The sequence below is a fragment of the Indicator indicator genome, chromosome 8 (genome assembly GCF_027791375.1).
Source record: "Indicator indicator isolate 239-I01 chromosome 8, UM_Iind_1.1, whole genome shotgun sequence".
In the NCBI taxonomy this organism is placed as follows: domain Eukaryota; kingdom Metazoa; phylum Chordata; class Aves; order Piciformes; family Indicatoridae; genus Indicator; species Indicator indicator.
In genome coordinates, this window is record NC_072017.1 from 6775494 (window position 1) to 6799107 (window position 23614).

The window sequence follows — 23614 nt, forward strand, 5'->3', positions numbered from 1 at the left end:
CACTGCTTCAGGACTCACCTTAACAAGGAGGTTGAGTAGAGCTTCAGAAAATCAGGATGCTTTTCAGAAACTTGCCACAGTGTCCTCATGCCTCTGTGTGGGCTTCTCCTCATCAGTCTGAAGTGGATGGATGAACCATTAAACTCTTGTGTGAAGCACTATGCCTTTTAGGAATGTGCAAGGCTGGTCAGTGTTCCTCAGGCTTCCAGTGGCTTTTCACAACTTTTTTTCATCCCAAGGAGCTGGAGGAACAGGGTGCTACAGCTCCTCTTCCTACCCTGTTTCTTCTGCAGCCCTACTTAAAGCCTAGATTGTCACTTAGGATTGTAGATAAAGAATGGGCAAGTTCATTACAGCAGGATCACTCTAACTCCCCTTTCTTAGGAAGGGGGAAGTGGCAGATCATTTCTGAAGAGCAACGAGGGATAAAACCGGTACTGCCATTTCTCTTGCTTGGAGTCAGCTTATTTAGTTTCTTGGTGGCTGCATTCTTTTCATGGGACACTGAGGCTGTGGGATGAATCCAGTGAACAGCTGGTGGAGCATGCCTTCAGGACATGGCATTACTTACCTTGCATCTATGCAAGAGAACCTTACAGAGGCCAAAAGAAAAATCTTCAGAAGCTTTTGCAGCACTGAATCATAAGCCATAATCTTTGGTGGAACACAGTTGCCAGGGAAATAAGAACTGGAGATGGCCATTGGAATGTGCTGCCCAGGGAGGTGGTGGAGTCACCATCCCTGGAGGTGTTCAAGAGGGGATTGGACGTGGCACTTGGTGCCATGGTTTAGATAGTCATGAGGTGTAGGGTGACAGGTTGGACTCGATGATCCTTGAGGACTCTTCCAACCTTCTTGATTCTATTCTATTCTATTCTTGCTTTGGAGGCTTGAGTATTGCATGTGAGAGAGAGGTTTTCATGCTATTGAGTCGTTGTCTATGGGACCTTACAGAATGTAATTCTTGATGAGAATTGTGTAATGTGAGTAACAGACTCCTGTGCTCTGAAATTCTTTTTATGAGGTTCTTAATAAATTGCCCTCCCACAGTACACTGCTTTTCACTGCAAAACCTGGATACAACAGCTGAAGCAAATCCAGCTTTAATACAAGCCTGTGAAAAGCAGGATACAGACTGCATAAATCAAGTCTTACCCAGGACGTGCATAGACAATTTGTAAATGCCAGGCAGGGGGTACTAGTTTTTTTCTGTCTTCAGCCCTTTGTGCAGCTAAAACTAGTTTGGTTCCAGGCATATGATAGCCAAGAATACTGCAGGTGAGTATGAGAAAAGACATTGCTGACTCAATAGTATAGGAACAGTTAGTGGCGACATTTTTGTATTGGCCAACACGTTTACACTTCTATTACTTGAGGTTCTTCTATTGACCTAGAATTTATAGTAATACTATAATCTTGCTCAGAAGCTGAAATTTGAAATTGTTTGTAAAACAAACATAGTAAGTTACCTAATTTAGGAATGTTTGAGTCAGTTCTCATTACTTTTTTTTTTTATGCCAAGCTGAGAATTTGTCACAACTTGGAACATCTGCAATAAGTTGCCACATGTTGTAGTAATGAAGCATTGGCATCTTTTGAAATGAAGGAGACACAGATATTAATTCTTGATCAAAGAGGGGGAAAAAACTTTATTCTTAAAGGAGCACTCTGGCATTGATTTAACCTAAGAATTTGGAGTCATTGGAGGATGCAGCAGTTCTCTAGTCAGCCGCATGACATTTAATTATATTTCACACAGAGTAGCAGATTGATGTAATGATGCTAAAAAAGATTATTCATTCTTCTAAAGTGCCTGTGTCAACTTGAAATCATATTCCCAAAACTCAGTGTGATGTTTTCCTGATTGCAAGGAAGATTAATGTTTCTTAAAATATTTTTATGGCTGCATTCTGAAACAAACTGACAGAATGAAGTGAGTGACATACAAAAGGAAAATGTCACCAAACATCAAACTTCATTGGAAACAAAACAAATAAGTCATGAAACTTGTGCTGAATTTATAACCAGGGGTTACTAACAGAGCTTTTAACATGTAGTTATGGGAAAACTGAATGGCCAAAAGGTAAGGAAGATGGTTGTAAAGCAGGATTTCTCAACTAGGAAAAGAACTTTAGGACTTGTCCTCAAACACCCCTCCTGTCTATGAAGTGAAAATGTGACTGCTTTCCTTAGAAACCACAGCAACACTTGCCCTTAGAAAACAGCCTGGGTATCAGCTGGCAGACAGTTGTGTGAAAGCATGAGATCATCTTCTGAATCACCCAGCAGCAATTCCTAGTTCCAACAAAATAAATAACATTGCACTGTGTTTCCAGCAGCATTTTCTCTCCCACTGTACAGAAGTCCTGGATCCTTACTACGTGATGTCCTCTTGTTCCAGTTTGACAAGAGCTGTATGGCTCAGAATTCCTTCTTCCATATTTCTGTTGTTGTTAGGCTTGAAGAGCAGTAAGTTGGCAAAAGCCAAGATAATATTCCATTAAAACTGCTCTGTAGGCAAGTCAAAGCCATTATTTATAGTCGGACCTCCAGTGAAGGCTGGCAGCTGCTCGATGTGTGGGTATCCTGCAGTTAATGTGTCAGCCCTCCCTGCCTGCTGCTCTGGAGGGAGTATTGAATTTCCTTACCAGGGCTGCTAACCTTCCACTGCTCTAGAATTCAGTCTGATTCAGCTGAAGTAGGGCATTTGGTGCTCACAGTGTGTCTTGGCTTTCCAAGAGTGATGGTCAGACTTTCGAATTCAAAACTTTGCAATTTTTATTAGTTTGGGGTTTTTTTTTTAGGCAGCCTTGCCTTTCTGTCTGCCTTTGCAAAGTGAAGTTAAAACTTGTTTCTCTGTTCCTCCCCACTCAGGTTTCTCTTCCATTACACTGTTTAATTAGTACAGTCCTTCTAGCTTAAGGCTGTTTTGTCTTCATAATGCTCTAATATTGCTGTATTTCATTTTGTGGAGTGTCAGTTAATGCAGGCCTCAGTAGCATAGTCTGACTTTTGCTGTTCATGACAGCAGCAAGCTTCTCTTGCATTTTAATTTGCTGAGCTGGGGGTGGGTGTCCACTCCTCCATATACAATCAGAGTTGGTTTGGTTGGAAAAGACCTTTAAGATCATTAAGTCCAACCATTATTGAATTCTTACCTCGTCTGGTGCTAAACCATGTCCCTCAGCACCACATCGCTGTGGCTTTTAAATGCTTCCAAGGAGAGGGATTCATCCACCTCCCTGGGGAGCCTATTCCAGTCTTTCAGAACCCTTTTAGTCAAGAAGCTCCTTCTAATATCCAGTCTAAACCTCCCCTGGTGTAACTTGAGGCCATATTGTCCCTCATTTTATCACTTGTTAATAATTTATCACTTGAGAAGATGCCAGTCTCCACCTTGCTACAACTTCCTTTCATGGAATTGTAGGGAGCAAGAAGGTCTACCCCTTCAGCCTCTTCTCCAGCCTAAACAACCCCAGTTCCCTTAGCTGCTCCTCACCAGACCTGTTTTCCAGACCCTTCACCAGCTTTGCTGCCCTTCTCTAGACCTGCTCCAGCACCTCTATGTCTTTCTTGTAGTGGGAGCCTCAAAATTGACCCCAGTACTCAAGGTGTGGCTTCACCAGTGCCAAGTACTGGGGGACTTCCCTGGGTTGTACTGGTCACACTATTGCTGACCCAGGCCAGGATGCTGTTGGATTCCTGGCCACCTGAGCACGCTGCTGGCCCAGAGTCAGCTGGCTGTCAGGAGCACCCCCAGTGCCAACTACAGCAGTTCAGAGAAAGTGCTGCACTCTGTCATGGGATTACCTGCATGGTGAGTTTGGGACCAGACAGCAAATTCCTCACAAATTTCCCAAATAACTTCAGGAAGACTTGGTGGAGTGGGCAAAAGGGCTGGATTTGGTATCTCAGAGGTCCTTTCCAGCCTCAATCAGAGGTCTAGATGGTTGGACTCAATGGTCTCAGAGTTTTTTTTTTTTCCAACCCAGACAATTCTGATTCTATAAGTTACAGCTGAAGCCAGTTCAAAAGTGGTATCTAATGACCAAGGCAGACAAGTGAGTTATTGGGAAGAGATGCCCTTTAAACTCTGATGGCTATAAAGAGAAGAATCTCCTGCTGCTAGTAACACCATAAGCCATGTTTTTATTTCTGCTTGAGCTCAGTATGATCTGTAAGAGATTCCACATTTCATCCGTGGTGCAGTTCACTTCTCTGTACTCAGATTCAACAATGAGATCAGGTATCAAAGGGGCAGGTAACCAGACCAGTCCAACACAACCACCACACATTCAGACTGGGTTGTAACTGTCCTTTAATGATGAGACAGTACAGTACAGCAGTTCTGCATACCTGATACCCAAGCAGCACCTGTGCCACGTGGCCAGGTCTGTTACAGGCATATACTCAAACTAGGAGTGGGCTTGATTTATGCTGCTATGGCAATTGATTTTCTATATGCTTTAAATTTGATGGTACTTACACCAGGTTGTCTTGCCCCAAAGGGCTTGTTTCTTCAACTTGATACCTTGTGTTTGCCAAGGCTTGCACTTGGAGACATGCAAGCACCTGAAAAGCATTAGCTAGCAGAATGGTACAGCTCCTTTTCTTGAGATGCAGGTATGAGATTCCATCTCCTGAAGGAGTATCGCCGATACTTTCTCTGCTGTGGGCCACAATAGCCCTAATCTGGTCCTTTGTCATGTACACAATCTTTCTTTAGAACTCCTCTAGTTCCCAGAGCCCTGCAAGCTTGTGTTATATAATGGTAAGATACACCAAAAGATCAGCACCTTTCAATTGGCAGTTGGCAGGCATCCTGCAGCAGTACTCATGGTAGTATCAAACCCCTTTACTTAAATCTGCCCAATTTTTAGCTTTTTTCACCTTACATTTCTCTCACCTCTGTTCCATCATGCTTTCAAAATCATTTCTGTCTTCTGACTTTTTGCTGAACACTACAAGTACTATGTAGTTGTAAAGCCCTGCCAGGAGGAATGAGGTAAAAAAAAAAAAAAAAGTGAAGCATTTTGGTGAGAGAAAAGTGTTCTAGCAAGATAGTAAATTTATTCATACATCCACCATCTGCTCTCCTGCATTTCTGGAACTGAGTGTAATTATGCACTGAAAAAAGGATCCTTAAAACTGGCTGCTTTAAATAGGTTCCCTCTCATTTTCAGATGGCCTTTGTCTTTCTTTTTTCTACTAAGTTCTTCAAGAAGAATTCACCTGATGAAAAGGCAAAAAAGCACCACAATTATTTGTAGGTATTTCAAGGAAAGAAAGCAAACCAATACACATTATTTAATGTATTCTACAGCGGTTCTTACCACAAGGTATGTAAAGGACAGTCAGTTCTATACAACAGCGCTTTCAGTACAGCAGGGATGTAAGACAACCACAAACCAAACCTCATAACCCAACAATCAACCTCTCCACCCCCAAAATCCTGGCTTTCCTCATGCCCCGCTTTATGAAAGAGCTCTGCTGCTTCATTCTAACAGGCAAGGGTTAACTGATTGAAAATTAATTCCTATTTCATAAAGTATCACCAACTTTTAATGAAACCTGTTCTAAATCTGATTTGAGCTGGCATTAAAACAGCCTGAGAAGCAAGGTGGGTGCCCCAGATGAGTCTTCCTTGTTCCATCCTTAGGAAGAAGCAGGGTGTTTCACCTAAACACAGCTCTATTAATACCAGCTGCTACTTAACACTCAGTGCCTTGTCAGAAGAAAAGCTCTGCCGTAAGTGTGTCTAATTATTTCCAAGGCACTGTAAATAAATTCTGCCTAAAGCAACACAATCCCATCACAGAGGGTCTCATTAAACCCTGAAGCAGAATGTAAAGGAAAACTGGGAAGTTGGGCACTGTTTACCCAGCCTCACCTGTAGTCCAAACTAGGTTTGGCAAAAAAACAGCTTAAGCAGCACAGCAATTATATGAATGAACGCTGTCATACTGATGCATTAAGATGATCTATAGAAACAGGAAGTGTAAATAAAGAAAAGATGAATATGAGGTTGTCCTCCAGCTGAGGGGAGCTTTGCTGCATATTACTTCACCCTTTTAACTTTATATAATAAAATGTTTTGTGCACAGAAATCTAAAGCTTGTCAGAAATTTACCTGCTTTGTAGGAGGAGCGCACCAAAGGCCCACTGGCAGTGTAATGGAATCCAAGATCGTTTCCTACTTTTTCCCAGTACTTAAATTTCTCAGGAGTTATGTACTCTTCAACCTGAGTGAAAAGGACTCATTTTGGTCAGGATTAATGCACAGGAAGTGGCTAGAGCTAGCATGCAGTGAAATGAAACACAATTATACGCCAAGTTCAAAACTGCACACTCGAAAACTTCCAGCAGTCGAGTCACAAACTGAATTTTCTCTCTTCTTTCTACCAAGAGAATGCATTTTATATTAAACTGCTTTTCACATTGAGCTGAAAAGTTTAGAATTTCATCTCTAGTGGTTGCTTTGATCGTTTTCTTCACTCTGATTTTGAATGGTCCTTTTAAGTAAACTTTTTTTTTTTGTTCAAACTAGTCAAAGAAATACAATAATCCTAGAAATTTTTTCACTAATAGTGGAACACAGAAAGAGACTCCAGCTCTGGACAGATTACAGTAGGAGAAAATGGTAATTTCCCCAGCTGAAGTGGCACCATTATGGAAAAGACAGTGAAGGGGAGCTGGCCTGAGCCATACAGTGAGACTCTTGTTTTCCAGGATCATGCCTCAGCTCCAGCTGTCTCCCTAGCTAAGAGCAGAAAGCAAAAATTGGAAGTCTGCAGAAAATGGAAGTGATTGGATGGCCGAGGTATTTCTAGTGAAGAGTAGGTAACAGAGCAGGGAAGGAAGGAAATTTTTCCCAACATCCACGCTTGATGTGAAGATGCAAATCAAGCCTCAGTTTAGGAAAAGGCACCTTGACTGTGCAACATCAGATGTAAATTAAAGGCATATTTACCTTTAGGTGACGTTTTGTTGGTTGCATGTACTGTCCTAGGGTCAAACAATCCACATCTGCCTCCCGCAACACTGTGAAAACAGAATTCCCTGTCAGTGGCAGAAGGACCACAAGGGACTGTCGGTGATTAGGGAATGCCCTCGTTCCAAGTCTAAGCAAAGGTTACTCTACAGCACCCCACGGGGTTACATTCTGCCCTCCAGCAACTGGCAGCCTCCATGATCAGCAGTCACCCACCTCGCTCTGAGCTGCAGGCTGCTGCCTGGTTTGAAGCCAGAGAGCACAACTGCTGCGCTGCGCTCTGCAGTCACGTGCCTCACTGCAGAGATGACAAGCTCCTCTCTTTTCTATCTGACTGCTTTTCACTCTGTCTTTAGGTCAGAGCCTTCATTTGACAAAAAAATAAAATGGATGTGTGCACATGCAGTTGGCACTTCTCTTGGCGCTGTTTCAAGAGACTTCACGCTGCAAAGATGCGGACAGCTCTAAAGAGCCGTAACTCAGGGGGAGCTGCCAACATCTTCTGCCAGTTTTACACACTTTGGATGCATGTTAGCTTTGATGCCTGCAGAATCGCATCAACTTTGTCTGCTAAAATTTGAGCGTATGCTAGAATCAATATACAACAAAAGAATTCAGGTAGTCTGCTTACAGAGGGAAATCCAGCTACCTGCTAGTCAGCTAGCCTGAAGAACTGTGTTCGCTGCAGCTAGTGAGGTGTTCTGAACAAAGGGATGGCTGAGGAATCACATTTTCCACAGACATACATCTTCTGGCTACTTGTGCTGTTTGCCCCACATCAAAGAGGAGGAAAAGAATGTTTTAACTACAGCATTACACTCACTGTTACCCTGGAATCTCTGTTTAGATTGATATGAGTCTGTAAAGAAACTCGTTCTGTATTAGCACATTTACATGTTCTTTTACTTGTACCCAGAGGATGGATGGGGAGAACAAAATTAGACTGAGTGAATGTGGTAGGTGACAGTTTTGTCTCCAAATACACCTACAAAAGTGGCCTGAAAACAAACAGCACCAAATCTGGAATTTCAAATTCTCGTGGCTACGAAATGCTAGGCAGGAAGAATGGGAAGATCAGGAACCCTGATTTTGTAGTCCAGATTGTGGGAGAGCTGCAGAAAAAACAGACTGTATCACAGAGTTCTACATATGGGTTGTTGCACAGAAAATAAAGCACTAGGCAGATATTCTTTCAGGATATGGGAGAAACAGTCAGGCATCGAAATAAGTTGACCAGGGAGGTGGTGGAGTCACTGTCCCTGGAGGTGTTCAAGAAACGTGTGGACATAGCACTCTGAGACATAATTTAGTGGCCACAGTGGTGTTGGGCTGATGTTTGGACTCAATGATCTTAAGAGGCCTTTTCCAAATGAAACTATTATATGATTCTATTCTATGATTATAATGCCATAGGATATATGAATTTCTTCTTCCAAACACGCTGCATTCACTCACCACTGTGAAACCTTCTCCTTTAGAAAATACAATTCCATCAAAACATAAGAACATACTACATCTCCTAGGGTAGGGTATGTTTCGCATCTAAGTAAGCCAAAATAAATTACTTAAGCAACCAGCTCTGCCGTTTCTAAAAAGGAATGCACAGTAAGGCAAGCCCATGATGAATCTGTTGCAAAGGTAAGAATTTTAATATAGTCACACAAAGACAGTTCTGATTTCCATAGCAATCAACATGAGCTGGATCTACCTGTCAACATGAATCTGAAAGCCACGTGAAGGCAAAATATTTCAGAGGTTCAATCTTTTTTAACCAAAACCTTTTCTTTTTTTGCCATAAGGCTTAGGAAACATTTCCTTCACTTGCAAACTGCACGTAGAGGCAAAGATGCTTACAACTGTTTTCCAAGACAGTAAAATGGAGAGCTGTTGAATTTAGGCATCTGTTTTCAACACCAACTTACGTTTCATGGTGGCATACACTTGCTCATCGGTCTCGCCTAGCCCCAGCATGATGGATGTTTTAGAAATGACGCCGGGCTGCACTGCTTTAGCGTGCTTCAGCACACGTATGGACTGCTGAAAGCTGGCTCGGGGATCACGGACCTTCCTTTGCAGGTTTTCAGCACAAGAAATAAAAACACAAGACAGGGTGCACACAAGTTGAGAGAAGCCAAGAAAGGTGCGTCCGCTAGTTGCTACACAGTGAAAATGGCAACTTGGTGCTGCTGGCTCTGGAGTCTGACACCAGCTGAAGACCCCCTGAAGCACACATGGAATGAGTCGCTCCCCAGCCTGCATACCAAAGCCGGACCCCCTTTCAGAAGAAGTTCTTTACTATGAGGGAGGTGAGACACTGGAGCAGCGTACCCGAAAAAGTTGTGGATGCCTCGTCCCTGAAAGTGTTTAAAACCAGGCTGGATGAGGCCTTGAGCAATCTGGTGTAGGAGGGGTCCCTGGCCATGGCTGGGGGAGTGGAACGAGACGATCTTTAAGGTCGAGCTATTCTTACACTCTATGATTCTCCCCAGGCCGATGCGCGGAGGCGGCCCCGGGGACCAGACACCGCCCCAGGGGCCGTGCCGGGGCCCGAGACGCGGCGCGGGCGCCCTCTGCCGGCGGGTGGCGACTACAGCGCCGCCGCGGCGCGCGGGGCACGCTGGGAGCAGAGCGAGCGGGCGGCGCGCCCCGCGCCATTTCCCTCTGCGCCGCCCGCCGCGGCCTGCGTCCTGTCCCCGCCTTCCCTGCTGCCCTATCGCGCGGCTAAGCGAACGGCGCCGGCCAGATGTGGCACACCAAGTCTTACAAAAACCCTTCGCTGTTTCACGTACTGTCACTGCTTACCGCTGCAGTTCCGGCACTGTCTCCACGTTGTGGGCATACACATCCAGTCCTGACAAGGCTACTTTCTCCACAGCGTTAAGGTCCCCTCCGAAATCGGGAGTCAGGCATTCTACCAGGATTTTTGAGTTCCTGAAAAGGAGGGATGGAATAAACGCATCTACACAATTGTGCTGCTGTGGAAAAAGATCAAAACCCAAACATAACCAAGTACACAATGGTCTGATAAACCAAGCAAAGTTAATTCGGGATACAATCCTAAACTAGCAGATTTCTGCAAATACTTGAAAAGCAGTTCAAACAAAACATCCTGGGTTTAGTGGCGTCAGCTTATAGGTATCAAAAGAGAAAACTGTCAGGAGGATAGAGCCAGACACTTCTCAGTGGTGCCCAGTGACGGAACAAGAGGCAGCAGACACAAACTGGAACACAGGAGGTTCCACATAACATAACGACAGAAATCTTCACTTCGAGGGTGGCAGAGCACTGACAGGATGCCCAGACAGGTTGTGGAGTCTTCCTTCTCTGGAGGTATTCCAAACCTGCCTGGACATGTTCCTGTATGATTTACTCTAGGTGACCTTGCTCTAGCAGCAGGGTTGGACTTGATCTCCTCAGGTCCCTTCCAACCTCTACCATGCTGTGGTTCTGTGAAAGCTGAATAACAAATACAAAAGCGATTCCAACAGTCTCTTAAACAATCACATTCACTGTTTATCTGTGATTTTTCATGTCTTTGTTGCAGGCTAACTTAACATGAATTTACTATCATAGCTCCAAAACAAAGAACTGTAATCCTACCTATTGGATAAGAAGACTCTGCATTATTACTCTGCTAGCTAATTTTAGTGTTCAGGAGCCAGATTTCAGCTCAGAAAACCATGTGGGGAAACCTCTAAGAACCTTTTGAGTCTCAGGATATGCTGGGTAAAGACTTAGATAGGTTTATATGAATTAAATCTGCAGGTAAACAAGTATGCTATCAAATGGTGTACAGGACACAGATGAAGAAGGCACAGCTAGGGAAAGCAGGAAGGTACAATTGCAGACTTGGAAACTCCTGAAAGACAAACCCGACTTCTTCTGTCATGTGGTGACCATTATCTAAATCCAGCGTGTTTGAGCCACAAGCTTCAAGAATGAGCATACCTCAAACATTTACTCATTTCCTGGTAAACCAGCTGCCTGTTCAAAGAAATAATCCAGTACTTAGCTTTAAATAAGCCTGGGCTAAATTGGAAATGCATCTAAATTCACAATACTTTGGGGCCATTATATGAGAAAGATGAAGAGCTAAAGGCAGACTTTTGTATTTGCACGGCCCCTGAAATAATCCAGCTAAAGGTAGTTTTGACTTACATGCAGTACCACATTCTGAAGTTTTAATAATGGCAATGCAATAATGAAATACCTTTCTTTCAGATGAGAGACTGTCTTTGCAAAGTGTTCTGCTCCACCATCAGGCATATCTAGAAGCATTTCAATTAGTTAACCATTCTGTTCAAGAAATATATTTACTTATTATCAAAGTCACAAAAACCCTACAGATCCTGTTTTAAATGCAAAATAACAAAGCAGTCAAGCCTCAATTTTATCTTACCACTTATGCCAAAGGTTTACAACAAATACTCTACAAGCCTTGTTCTGCACAAAGTCTAACTGTGATCATTTAGCGCAGCCTTCAAATGTTTACTCTGAATTTATCTAAGTTCACTGCTGTCAGGCTGGGCACACAATGGCTCTATCTGTTTATGGGTTTGCACTGAGAAACATTTCTACAGAAATTGAAACATATAATTATAGGTATATAATTTTTAACATATAAAATATGATTATACGCATATATACATATAGATATATACACACATGCACATATATATATATATATATATATATAAATTGTTTTTTATTTTCATCCACTACTGGACTTTCCACCATACTGAATGGTCCTTACAGTGGTTTTCCCCATCTATGTGGTGTCACCACAAAGGAGCTACTAAAACCTTAGAAAAAGGCAATGTTCAATACTATTATGATATATTCCAGGTTTAGCTCTTAAGAGGAAGTTCTGTAATGATACTGTAGATGAATGTTTACAGGGGTTTTCTTTGGTGAATAAAGTAAAAGAATATGGTGTGTATATATATATACATAGATATATTAAAAAAGAAAAGTTATAAAATACTTAGTATAAAATATAAATACTATACCATAATACTAAGTATAAAATACCTGGTACTGTAATATTCTGGATGTTTAATAGCAGTGTAACTGCTATTATATTTGACCAGACATAGAGAAACATTAAATATATGAAGAAATCTTCGTGTTTCAGCACTATCAACTCCTTTAAAATAGTAATACTCAACAATTGTGCTGAGTGATAAGTATTTCTTGATGTCTGTATTTACCCCGTAGAACACAGGTGAGACCGTAGACTGGAAAAGACGTGAGACAAGATACTGACCGTCTCTATCCACAGACGTCAATACCACATAATCCAAGCCCCACTCAGCTATAGCCTTTGCTGTGTTGTAAGGCTCCTCAGGATCCAGGGGAGGTGGATTTTTTGCTGTCTTTACCGAACAAAATCTGCAACCTCTAGTGCATGTGTCACCCATCAGCTGAAATAAGAGAGACATTCTTACCATTATATTGTATACATCACTATTGCTCAGCTGAGAAACAGCTGCATAAGCTCGAGCAGATACATCCTAATACTATGCAAAAAAAACCTCCTAGGACAGTGCTTTACTCTGAGCTTCTTGTAATAAACCCACACCACCACAGCAGAGACCAAACAATGCACTATAAACAGCTCAAAAGTTAGTGGAATAGAAAAGAAACGGTTAACGGCTTACCATAATAGTAGCTGTGGCTGTAGCATATTCACCACCTCCCCAGCATTCTCCAATGTTGGGACAACGGGCTTCTTCACATACCTAAAGGTAAAAAACAGTAATGTACCTGTTTTTCATAGTTAAAAAGACAGTAAGTTGGTATAATAACGACAGCAATGTACCTGTCTTTTTTTCCATATTATTATAGAAAATTATTGTGTTACTACTGCTCAGTTTCAAAGTTAGCCTGCAGACAAAGCAGAATCACATCACGGTGCGATATGGAAGGGACCTCTGAAGATCACACAGTCCAACCCCCCTGCTAGACCAGGATCACCCAGAGTAAATCACACAGGAACATGTCCAAGTGGATTTGGGATGCTTTCAGAGGAGGAGACTACACAACCTCTCTAGGCAGCCAGTTCCAGTGCTTTGCCACACTCAAAGTAAGGAAGTTTTTTCTTATGTTTATTTTAATTATGTTTTCATTCCTGCTGTGATAGGAGTTTCATGTTGTTCTGTAAGTCAGTAGGCTAGGAAGAGAAGTCTTTCCTGACTTACAGTACTGTTCTCTTCCTCTACTTCACAACTTCAAAAACTCCCCAGCCAGAAGACTGACTTACTAATTAAGACAGTTTGCCATTAACATTTTACTTTTAAAACTGATAAAATGTTCACAAAATCTACAGCATGGCATGATCTTGCCCTTAAAGGAAAAAAAAAAAAGAGGGGAAAAAAGCTTTCAAAGCATACCCATCACTTTTTCCCATCTGGGAGGTAAATTTAGTGTAATACATCTATTTTGAGAATTTCTATTCATGCAAAATATGTATGTAGCTCTGAAATTTGTATGTTTGTGTTAACAACAATGACATTAGGCATCTTCTGATAATTTTGGTGATGCAAGTAGTAAACCCTAGAATTTAAAATCAGGAAAAACATGAGATGTTCTCTTGAATCTGTCTCCATTCTTTATGGGTAAAATTCACTGCTGGCAAAAATGATCAGGATTGGGCTTGGTTTCAGGGCTGAAGATCATACAAGGCATGATTTCTACCTGTTCTCCACAGAGAAGTAATTTGTATCTGTAAGAAATGCCTTACTTCTACAGGAAAATGTGACTTACGGTATGAAGATTTAAACTTCTCAAGGTATTCTTTAATTTATTATAGTTTTTTCCCATGGGAATATTTGTTTTCAGCCATGGAGGAAGTCGCAGCCTAAATAAGAAAACATAAGGATTAACAAATTATTCACGTGGTAAGCTTCCATTAACTTCATAAATCCAGTTTAATTAGCTACAGATCCCAGCTAGGAGAGGTCCCTTGAAAGCCGATGTAGCTCAGCAACCAATTATTAACAGCATTAATGGTCACATAATGTACTTCTCTCTTCCATGTTTACCATCATCCCCACGTTCAAGAGTAGGAATTTGGAAGACTTGCATCGTAAGATGGAAAACTCTTAACTATACTGGTGGAATTTAATAGTGCCCCACTGGAGACTGCAACAGTGAAGGGCAGCTCCTATTACATAGCCATCACAAAGTCTGACTAAATTTATAACTGAAACTAGTGATTTAAAATTTAGTCTTCATTTGGTTTATGTGGAAGATACCCCATGGAAGCAACTACAGCTGTTTAAAATTACAACTACCTTTCTCCTTTCTGACGCTTTAAGTTGCCTTTATACTCAGCCCATGTGCTCTTGTCTGACAAATCTCCAGACACAAAATCCTGTAAGTTGGGTCCATTTTGCAGAAATTCTTTTTTTTCATCAGTCAAAGAACCAGATCTTCTGTACTGGTTACACACATGGCTCCCAGACATCTACAAGAAGCAACACTGTAATTTATTGAATTATAAGTGTACCAGCATTATTTTATAACTGCCTTCTTGTCCTTTTGGTGGTTAATCTGAACTTGGTGACAGTATTTTGCCAATTGCTTTTATGTTAAACATGTAGAATTGCTTTGGTTGGAAGAGACCTTTAAGATCATCAAGTCCAACAGTTATCCCAACATTGCCAGGTCACCACTAACCCACATCCCCCACCAGCACATCTACGTGGCTTTTAAATCTCTCCCAGGGATGGGGACTGAACAGCCTGTTTCAGTGAAGAAGGGCAGCCTGACAACCCTTTCAGTGAAGAAGTTTCTTCTAATATCCAACCTAAACTTCCCCTGGTACAACTTGAAGCCATTTCCTCTCATCCTGTCACCTGTTACTAGGGAGAAAAGACCAACCTCCACCTGGCATCACCCTCCTTCATGGAACTATAAATAGTGAGAACGTCTCTCAGCCTCCTTTTCTCCAGACTAAACCCCAGGTTCCTCAGCTGCTTCTCACAGGACCTGTGCTCTATAATTGACTTTTTTCGTTTGAAGTCATGCGAAACAAACATAAAGCACAATTTATTCCAAAATATTTTACTATTACATATATTGTGTCTGGATATAAGTAACATAACATGCACTGAGGTTTCGGGGCTGAAAAGCAGGACGTTGAGATGATCAACCGCAGGCTGACCCATCAGTGACTGATAGGCGTTATCTGGACGGAAAAGCCGCACAAGGAAGGCTCTCAGAAGCGGGGCTGGAGCGGATGGGCTCCGTAGCTCGGTGTGTCTGCATGTACTGGCACGGCAGCTCTCTAGCCGCCTCACGTCTCTGCACGGCCGGTTAAGTGCGGGGGACAGCCCTTTTCAGCGCTCTTCCTAGGGCTCTGTCCGCGGTGATCTACCGCTGTCACGCCCCACAGCCCAGCCTGGCGGCCCACAGCCATCAAAGAGACGACCTCGGATAAGAGCATCGTCTTCTGCTGGCACACTGCACCCAGTCCCCTCACCGGGGGTCCATCTCGGGGTCTCTTTTCTGCCGGGCCGCAAGGCCCGCCCCGGTAGGCTTGGCAGCCGCCCTTCCAGCACCCTACTGCGGCACACAGCGCCCACTCACCCGTCCTTGGGGCCCCAGCAGCAGCCGCCGGGCGGCCGTGGCGACGGCCCCACAGCAGCGGCACCGCGGCAGCAGCGACATGGCGACGCCGGATCGGCTCGCCCGATCAATCCTCTCAGCGCTCGGGCTGCCCGCCCCAATTCGCTCACGCACATCTGATCTCCGCTACTCTTGTCTCTTGGACGCTTAGCCTTAGCGTGATGACGTTAAGGGGCTGGGAGCGGCTACAAGTACGTGATGACGTAAGGCGCTGTCTCTTTTGGTTCTGCCTGCTGCCAGGTGAGGAGCGGGTGGGTGGTGGTATCCGGGACCATCGGTTGCGGGCAGCCCCGTTAAGCGCCCTTCCTGGGGGCAGGCAGCCCCTCGGGGCGGCCCTGAGGCCAGCCGCCGCGTTCTGTCCCAAACGCTGCGGGAGGGAAGCCCTGGGATGGCGTTTTCCCCGTATCCCCCCTTCCCCGCCGTTATAGGCCCAGCCTAGGCCGCGCCGTGGAGTTGAGCACTGAGTCCGCCGCTTCGCGCGGGATATATCGCTGTTGGAAGCGGAGCTCGGTGTCTTGGCGGCTCAGAAGTGGCAGAGGGGGTGGGTGCTTAGGGCCTGCGTTCCGGGGCACGTCAGTCTGAGGCGCGGGAAGGGTGCAGGAAAAGGGCTTTCTGTTGAAGTTCTGGAGCTTCTTTTTATTGTCCTTTGTAGGATGAAGACCATTCTCAGCAACCAGACGGTTGACATCCCTGAGCAAGGTAGGTCTGCCTGTGCGTTTTGGGTGTGGATGTGCGTTTTGTGGTGCTGACCCTTCAGCTGGTTAATCTGCGTCTGCCTTTGATTTTCAGTCAGTGTTGCCCTGAAGGGCCGGACAGTCATTGTAAAAGGCCCCAGAGGAACCCTGCGAAGGGATTTTAACCACATCAACGTGGAACTATCTCTTCTGGGAAAGAAACACAAGAAGGTGAGTGCTGTAGAGGCTGTTTCTCTGCTCAGGAAGAGGAGGGGTAGCTTTACAGTTGGCTTTAAAATTTGCTTATAGTGTACAAGATTGAAACAACGTTTTTATCTGCAGGTAAGTTACTTTTCTGCGTATTTTTGTATTGTGTGAAAGGGGCTGGTCTTGTGGAACCTCAGGGAAGTACTCAGGAACTGTGGAGTTCTTGAAGTTTTGGAGTGAATTCGGTGATTGATTTTGGTTTTATAGTTGGAGTCATTTGCTGGAAATGGAATCGATCATTACATGCTGTATTTTGACAAACCAGATAGTTTTTATCTAGGTAAAACTAAATCTTTACATTTCATTTCCTGAACTGACAGGTTATTGACAGGAGAGCAGAGGTTTTCTAAATAAATGCATAATGTTTTTGTACTGTCTTAAAACTGGGGGGGGAAAGGGGGGAAAGAGCTCACTTCAGCTACTCTGTCACAAGCATCTAAAGTTTTGTTTCAACACTGACCACCCTTCACTGTTTCATTGGAAAGATGGTGGATGATACCTGAGAGAGTGACTTTAGAGCAACCTGTTCTATGCTCAGCATTTGATGAAACATCTTTTTCAGCTTGAGATTTCAAAATACCTGTTCCAGTTTCTTTAAAGGTTTGTTAGTAGTGAGAAATGAAAAAAAAAAAGTTTTTTTTTTTTGTATATGTAGGAGTTAGGGTTGGAAAGATGTCAGTAACAGGGCCTTTAACAGTCTTCTAAACAAACAAAACAGCCTTGTGCTTTTGAAGTGGCAGCTTTGAAGTAGTTTACCTGAACTTAATTTGACACAAAAATGTTTGTAGTTTTGAAGCATAGTCAAGAACTTTGCTAATTCTGTGTGGGTTTTTTTTTTTTTTCATCACAGCTGCGTGTTGACAAGTGGTGGGGTAACAGAAAGGAGCTGGCAACAGTTCGCACCATTTGCAGCCATGTGCAGAACATGATCAAGGGGGTGACACTGGTGAGTTCCCTTTGGAAATAGGGTAGCTTGGGTCATTTGCTAACTGATGGTGTTATGCACCCTTTTACTTCAGTGAGGGCTTCTTTGAACATCTAAGATGTAGCTTCTCTCTCTTCTTTTTCCTTGCACAAGCTGTCAGGTAAGTTCTCAATATGTTTTGGGTTTAGGGGTCTCTAGTAGGTTTTTACACATCTCTCATACCTTCTGACTGCTTTCAGTATCTGATGCTGTCCTTTGTGGCAGGGATTCCGCTACAAGATGAGGTCGGTGTACGCTCACTTCCCAATCAACGTGGTTATACAGGATAATGGCTCACTCGTGGAGATCCGCAACTTCCTGGGGGAGAAGTACATTCGCCGAGTGCGTATGAGGCCAGGTGAGCAGCTCAGGAGGTGGACCTTTGTTTCTAATGGGTTTCTGAACTCTCATTTGGGTGCTGCTGCAGATAACAGTCAACAGTGAATCAGAATCTTAAAATCACAGAATTGTCTGGGTTGGAAGAGACCTCAAGGATCATCTAGTTCCAATCCCCTTGCCATGGCACTTTCCACTAGGATCAGGTTGCCCAGAGCCTCATCCTGGCCTTCAAAACCTCCAGGATGGGGCTTCCACCACCTTCCTGAGCAACCTGTTCCAGTGTCTCACCATCCTCATGGTGAAGAACTTTTTCTTAACATCTAATATAAATCTACTCTCCTCTAGCTTGCATCCATTCCTCCTAGTCCTCTCACTACCCCAACACCTTAAAATGTCCCTCACCAGCTTTCTTGTTTCAGATATTGAAAGGCCACAATAAGGTCTCAGAGCCTTCTCTTCTCCAAATGGAATGGTTTGGGCTGGAAGGGACCTTAATGATCACCTTGTTCCAACCCCCAGCCATGGGCTGGGACACCTCCTACTAGACTACCTTGCTTAAGGCCCCATCTGGCTTTGATCACTTCCAGCCTTGGAGCCTCCACAGCTTCTCTGGGCAACCTGTTCCAGTGCCTCACCACCCTCATTGGGAAAATTTTCTTCTGTTATGTCTCATCTGAATTGAGCTTCTTCCAGTTCAAGCCATTATCCCTCATCCTGTCAGCTCATGCCTTTGTCAAAAGTCCCTCTCCAGCTCTATTGAAGCCTGCTTCAGATACTGGAAGGCTGCTAGAAGGTATCCCTGGAGCTTTATCTTCTCCAGGCAAAACAACTCAAATCCTTCAGCTTGTCCTCAAAGAAGAGGTGCTCCAGCTCTCTGATCGTCTTCACAGCCCTACTCTGGACCCATCCTTAACAATTCCATGTTCCTCTTTTGCTGGGGACTCCAGAGCTGGACACAGGACTCCAGATAGGGCCTCACCAGAGTAGAAGGGCAGAATCCCTTCTTTCCACCTGCTGCCCACACTGTGCTGCTTCTGATGCAGTCTAGGGCATGGTTGGTTTCTGGGCTGCAAGTGCACATGGCTGGCTTGTGTTGAGTTTCCCATCAAGCAGCACCCCCAAGTCCTTGAATTGAAGCAGCATTTGCCAGTCTGAATTCATGTGCTCTTACAGTGCCTTTGCCACTGTTTAGATTTTTACTTAATAATGCTATTGTAATTTATTTTTTGTAATGAGATTTAATAGCAAATAACTAGTTCAGACCTAGTTACTGTAATCACCTTAGCTGTTAGTTTTGCATCTTGTGTTCTTGGAAGTTCAGCAAGATGTCCAGCAGAGTAGGCCTTTGATGGAGCTTGTTAAGCTTCCAGAAGGAGGAGACAAATATGTCATAAACACAGTTAGATTAAGACTGTAAGAAAGACTTTCCACATCCATAGTTTTTGATAGTTGCACTTGCAGTGAAGGGAAGGGTGAGGTCATGTAATGTGACTGAACTGTTTTGGAGTGGTTTTAGATGAAAACATACTTGTCTAAAAACACTGGAATTTACAGTATAGAGTTACTTAGAGTGACTTGGATTTCCTGTGGGCTATTGAGGGTGTGTTTGGTTACAGTATTTATAAAGTTGGCATTTACTATGAGATAGTCAAGTGCTGACTTAAAAGCTAACATCTATTGACTATGTAGATGGAACTATAAACGCTTCCTGGTGTTGCTCTCCATGCAATTGGAAGTTTCCTGTTAGACTCTTTAATGTTGCAGTGTTCATCTCTGGAGGAGCAGAGTTTCTGTCAATAGCTTTTGATTGGAGTGACTCCAGTGAAATTAAGGTGGCAGCTATACCCACTTAGCTGATAAAGTCATGCTGGTCACATCTCTAGCTTCTGCATGATGTTGGTGTTTAATGTTGCAATGTGACATTTAAGTGCTTAGTTGCATGATCCAGAGCATGACTTGCACTAATCTTTGAGTGCTGAAACTCTGAGGGAGGGCAATCCTGGAAGAGATTTGGGAGGCACTTGCTAGGAAGTCATAGAAGATAATGCCTAGAACACTACTTTATAGATCTGCAAACAGACAGGATGTGAATACTCTTCCTTTAGTATGCTTAACCTTTTCACCATCAGTGAAGATTCTGCATTTTCCTTTCTGTAGGTGTTACCTGTGCTGTATCTCAAGCCCAGAAGGATGAGCTGATCCTTGAGGGGAATGATATTGAATTGGTCTCCAATTCAGGTTTGTGCAGTGGATGTGTGGGCAGATAAAATGGTATAACCACTTTGATCTAAAGATGTCAACTTAGCAAATTAAACAGTGGCTTTTTTTGCCTTTTTTTCCCCTCTAGGCAGTTTATGTTTTTTTCTAAACTTAAAAGATAGTTGTACAAGCCTATAGATGCTCTTCTTGCAAGCAGTATTGATGGCCTTTTTGGCACTAAGCTTCTCATTCTCAAGTATTCTGTTTTCATGAGGACTGAGAGGGGAGCTGCAAGTTGGCAGTTAATTTCTCTGGGTGACGGTTGCATTGGTTAGTTGAAGTATTGGAGAATAAACAAGACTGTGGGACGGCTTGGCCCTCTTGCTTTGTGGTAATGGTCTCACTTTGTCTGCAGCTGCCTTGATCCAGCAAGCCACTACAGTCAAGAACAAGGATATCAGGAAATTCTTGGATGGTATCTATGTCTCTGAGAAGGGAACAGTACAGCAGGCAGATGAATAAAGCTCTAATAGGTTGGTATCATCTTAACACATAGTAATTGTCTTTTCTGTAGAGGTGGTGGCTCCATCTAGGGACTTCACAAGGTTTATCTGCTTAAACAAGACTGTGGTTAAGCAGATTCCCAAGAGGGACACAGTTGTGCTTGTAAAAGGCATAAGAGGTGTCAAAGCACTTAAATTTTGCTAGGGCTCAGCAGCAGCTTTTCATTTCTCATCAACTTGATGTTGTGTTGCTGTAGGGAGAAGTACCTAACTCTGAAAGTCTGTGTTCTGCACTGGAAATGTTGGTTATGGTGGTGGCTGAGAATTTAAAACCAGCTGTGACCTGGACTGACAGACCAGCTAGTTCCAGAGAAGATTTAGTGTAATGTTCATCTTGGATGGTATTCTCTGTAGTTTGTGTATAACAAGGACAGCAGTTTACATGGTGTATATACATTTGTTACTGAAGTTGAGTACAAAGATTTGGGTGTAATTTAAGAATTTTAACTACTGGGGGAATTTGATAGGCCCAGTGTGGTTCCATACGTGGTACGAAGCAGTTGTGCAGGATGAGACAGGTTGACTTGCAAATGAAAAAAATTATTTGTGTGTTCTGAACCTAAGCTTGAGAGAAGAGGATGCAGATGAAGTGAGTATTATAAGCTAAAATAATTTTTTATATCTTCAGTCAGGTAATGGACACTTGTAAGCTGCTGAAAAAAATTTTTAATGCTATTCTAGTTCCTTCAGAGATGGAACAACTTGTTACCTGCTTGTTCAACAGCTATGAGCTGTTGTGTTTAAAGGCATCTTTAAGTAAACTTGTCTGAATAAAATTAAGAAAATTCTTTAATTATGTCTGTCTTAAGAAAACTGTCACATAAATTGTCTTGTCTGTAATCAGTTTCACATTTGCAGTGATAAAGCTTTCTAAAAGCTCTTTTTATTTACAGTTGTCTGGATCCTGAGGCACACCAACATGAGGCAGTGTATCAGCAAGTACTAGTTTGAAGAATCCAAGACAAAAGCACCAGACCATGAGAGGTTTAATAAATGAAACATTTTATATCTTGGCTTCTATTTTTAAGAACTAAACGGTGATTGTTTGAAACCTGTTCAAGATCTCTGGCCATTGTGGAAGCAGATCATCATAGGGTAATGCAAGATGTTAGTACTGTGTAGATCACAGACTGTTAGTGGTTGGAAGGGACACCTCAAAAAGATCTTCAGGTCCAACCCCTGCCCTGCCAGAGCAGGATCACCTAGAGTAGGTCACACAGGAATGCATCCAGGTGACTTTTGAGTGTCTCCAGAGACGACACTGAACAACCTCTTTGGACAGCCTGTTCCCGTGCTCTGTCACAGTGAAAAAGTTTTTCCTTATGTTCATATGGAACCTCCAGTGCTTCAGCTTGCACCTGTAGCTCCTTATACTATCATTGGACATCACTGAGAAGAGCCTGGCTCTCTCACCTCTCAGTCTCCTGAGCTAAAGAGACTCAGCTCTGTCAGCCTTTCCTCATAAAGGATGTTTTCCACTCCCTTAATCATCTTTGTGGCTCTATGCTGGACTCTTTCAAGCAGTTCCCTGTCCTTGAACTGAGTGTCCCAGAACTGGATACTTTTCCAGATGTGGCTTCCCCAAGGCGCAGAGTAGAGGTGGAGGAGGAGAACCTCTCAATCTACTCACCACATGCCTTCTAATACACCCCAGGATGCCATTGACCTTCTTAGCCATGAGGGCATGTTGCTGGCTTGTCATCCTGTCCACCAGGACCCTCCAGGTCCCTTTCTCCTGTGCTGCTCTCCAGCAGACCAGCTCCCAACCTCTGGTTCTAGTCCATGGGGTTGTTGCTTCCCAGATGCAAGACTACATTTGTCCTTGTTGTATTTCCTTAAATTTCTCCCCAACCCAACTCCCCAACCTGTCTAGGACTCTGAATGGCAGCACAACCTTCAGGGGGGTCAGCCACTCCTCCCAGTTTTGTGTCATCAGCAAATTTGCTGACAGTGCACTCTCTGCCTTCATCCAGGTCCCAGTACTGACCCCTAAGGGACTCCACTAGATAGAGGCCTTCAACTAGACTTTGTCCCATTGACTAGAGCTCTGACTTCTGTTCTTCATTCAGTTCACATCCACCTCACTCCCTGATTGTCCAGACCACACTTCCTCAGTTTAGCTGTAAGGATGCTGTGGGAAACATTGACTCCACAGTTTCTGTGGGTAATTAGTTGGTGTCTTTGGGTGATGGAAGAATGTACCTGCTTCCCACACCTGTGCTGCTAGAACATTCCAGTCTGAATTAGTACTAGTACTTGCCTTTCAAATTAATGAACCTTTTGTGATGTTGACCATTACTTGAAATACAGTGATGAAATAGTCTCGTGTTTATAAACTGAGACTTTAGGCTGGGTCAAGTGTTGGGAGTTTGAGGTTCAGTTAGTTATCATTCACCTTGTGTTCGATGCTGTCTTCAGATGCAGTTGCAAAAGTGTAAATACCTTTTAAGACATGATGGGGCCTCTGTTTGGGGTCTTTAAGACTGAGGTAACTAACTTCTAGTTGGAACAATTTGAAGGTTTCACTGACTCTTGAAAATGGTACTGGAAAAGTAGGTTGTGAAGTGGAGGAAGGCAGCAGGAATTTTACTGGTGGCTCTTTATGTCCATAGTTCCATTTTTAGAGAGGTGTCTCTACCCCTCTCCAGGGGTGTGTGCTCCCTGCCTGGGCACTGGTGATCTGATGCAGTGACTGAAGAGGCTGGCCAAGGGGAATTTGAAATGATGGTGCAATCACAGGAGAAACCTGCTGGGCTCATTTTGGGATGACCAAAACCAAACCAAGAGAAACCCCTGGGCTTGGTGCCTATAAAGTTTAAAGAAGGTACCAGGTTCATTTATCTGTTACGAACATCATGCCCATCTTGGTAGCTTTTGTTTAATGCAGCAATAAACTCTCATGGGTTTTATCCCACCCATGGTTTGCACTGGCATTTGACCAGAGCGACAATTTCAAGAGACATTTATTTGTATTAATAAGTGCAAT

The 23614-nt window shown here is 43.4% G+C and overlaps 2 protein-coding genes across 2 annotated transcripts; one reads left to right on the forward strand and one right to left on the reverse strand.

Annotated features, from left to right (window-relative positions):
* Positions 1–4823: 4823 nt before the first annotated feature.
* On the reverse strand, positions 4824–15664 carry LIAS (lipoic acid synthetase). Its single transcript, XM_054382840.1, has 11 exons — positions 15584–15664; positions 14287–14459; positions 13757–13850; positions 12652–12732; positions 12258–12414; positions 11202–11259; positions 9794–9922; positions 8914–9059; positions 6971–7041; positions 6131–6242; positions 4824–5232 (listed from the first exon to the last, which is right to left on the reverse strand). The coding sequence occupies exons 1-11, from the start codon at positions 15662–15664 to the stop codon at positions 5180–5182; spliced, it is 1155 nt and encodes a 384-aa protein (XP_054238815.1). The 3' UTR covers positions 4824–5179.
* Positions 15665–15846: 182 nt separating this feature from the next.
* On the forward strand, positions 15847–21785 carry RPL9 (ribosomal protein L9). The gene is made up of 8 exons (XM_054382977.1): positions 15847–15862; positions 16275–16321; positions 16412–16527; positions 17414–17509; positions 17753–17885; positions 20024–20104; positions 20481–20598; positions 21522–21785. The coding sequence occupies exons 2-7, from the start codon at positions 16276–16278 to the stop codon at positions 20585–20587; spliced, it is 579 nt and encodes a 192-aa protein (XP_054238952.1). The 5' UTR covers positions 15847–15862; position 16275; the 3' UTR covers positions 20588–20598; positions 21522–21785.
* The last annotated feature ends 1829 nt before the right edge of the window (positions 21786–23614 follow it).

What these genes read in the sequence shown, in the direction of transcription:
- LIAS (XM_054382840.1), bottom strand. Translation starts at nt 15,664, where the DNA reads ATGTCGCTGCTGCCGCGGTGCCGCTGCTGTGGGGCCGTCGCCACGGCC. An exon ending in AGTGTATGCCACCATGAAAC is followed by an intron (nt 7,042 to 8,913) that starts GTAAGTTGGTGT and finishes CTGTTTTCACAG; the next exon opens with TGTTGCGGGAGGCAGATGTG. An exon ending in GCGCTCCTCCTACAAAGCAG is followed by an intron (nt 5,233 to 6,130) that starts GTAAATTTCTGA and finishes CCTTTTCATCAG; the next exon opens with GTGAATTCTTCTTGAAGAAC.
- RPL9 (XM_054382977.1), top strand. Translation starts at nt 16,276, where the DNA reads ATGAAGACCATTCTCAGCAACCAGACGGTTGACATCCCTGAGCAAG. An exon ending in TGATCAAGGGGGTGACACTG is followed by an intron (nt 17,510 to 17,752) that starts GTGAGTTCCCTT and finishes CCTTTGTGGCAG; the next exon opens with GGATTCCGCTACAAGATGAG. An exon ending in CCGAGTGCGTATGAGGCCAG is followed by an intron (nt 17,886 to 20,023) that starts GTGAGCAGCTCA and finishes TCCTTTCTGTAG; the next exon opens with GTGTTACCTGTGCTGTATCT.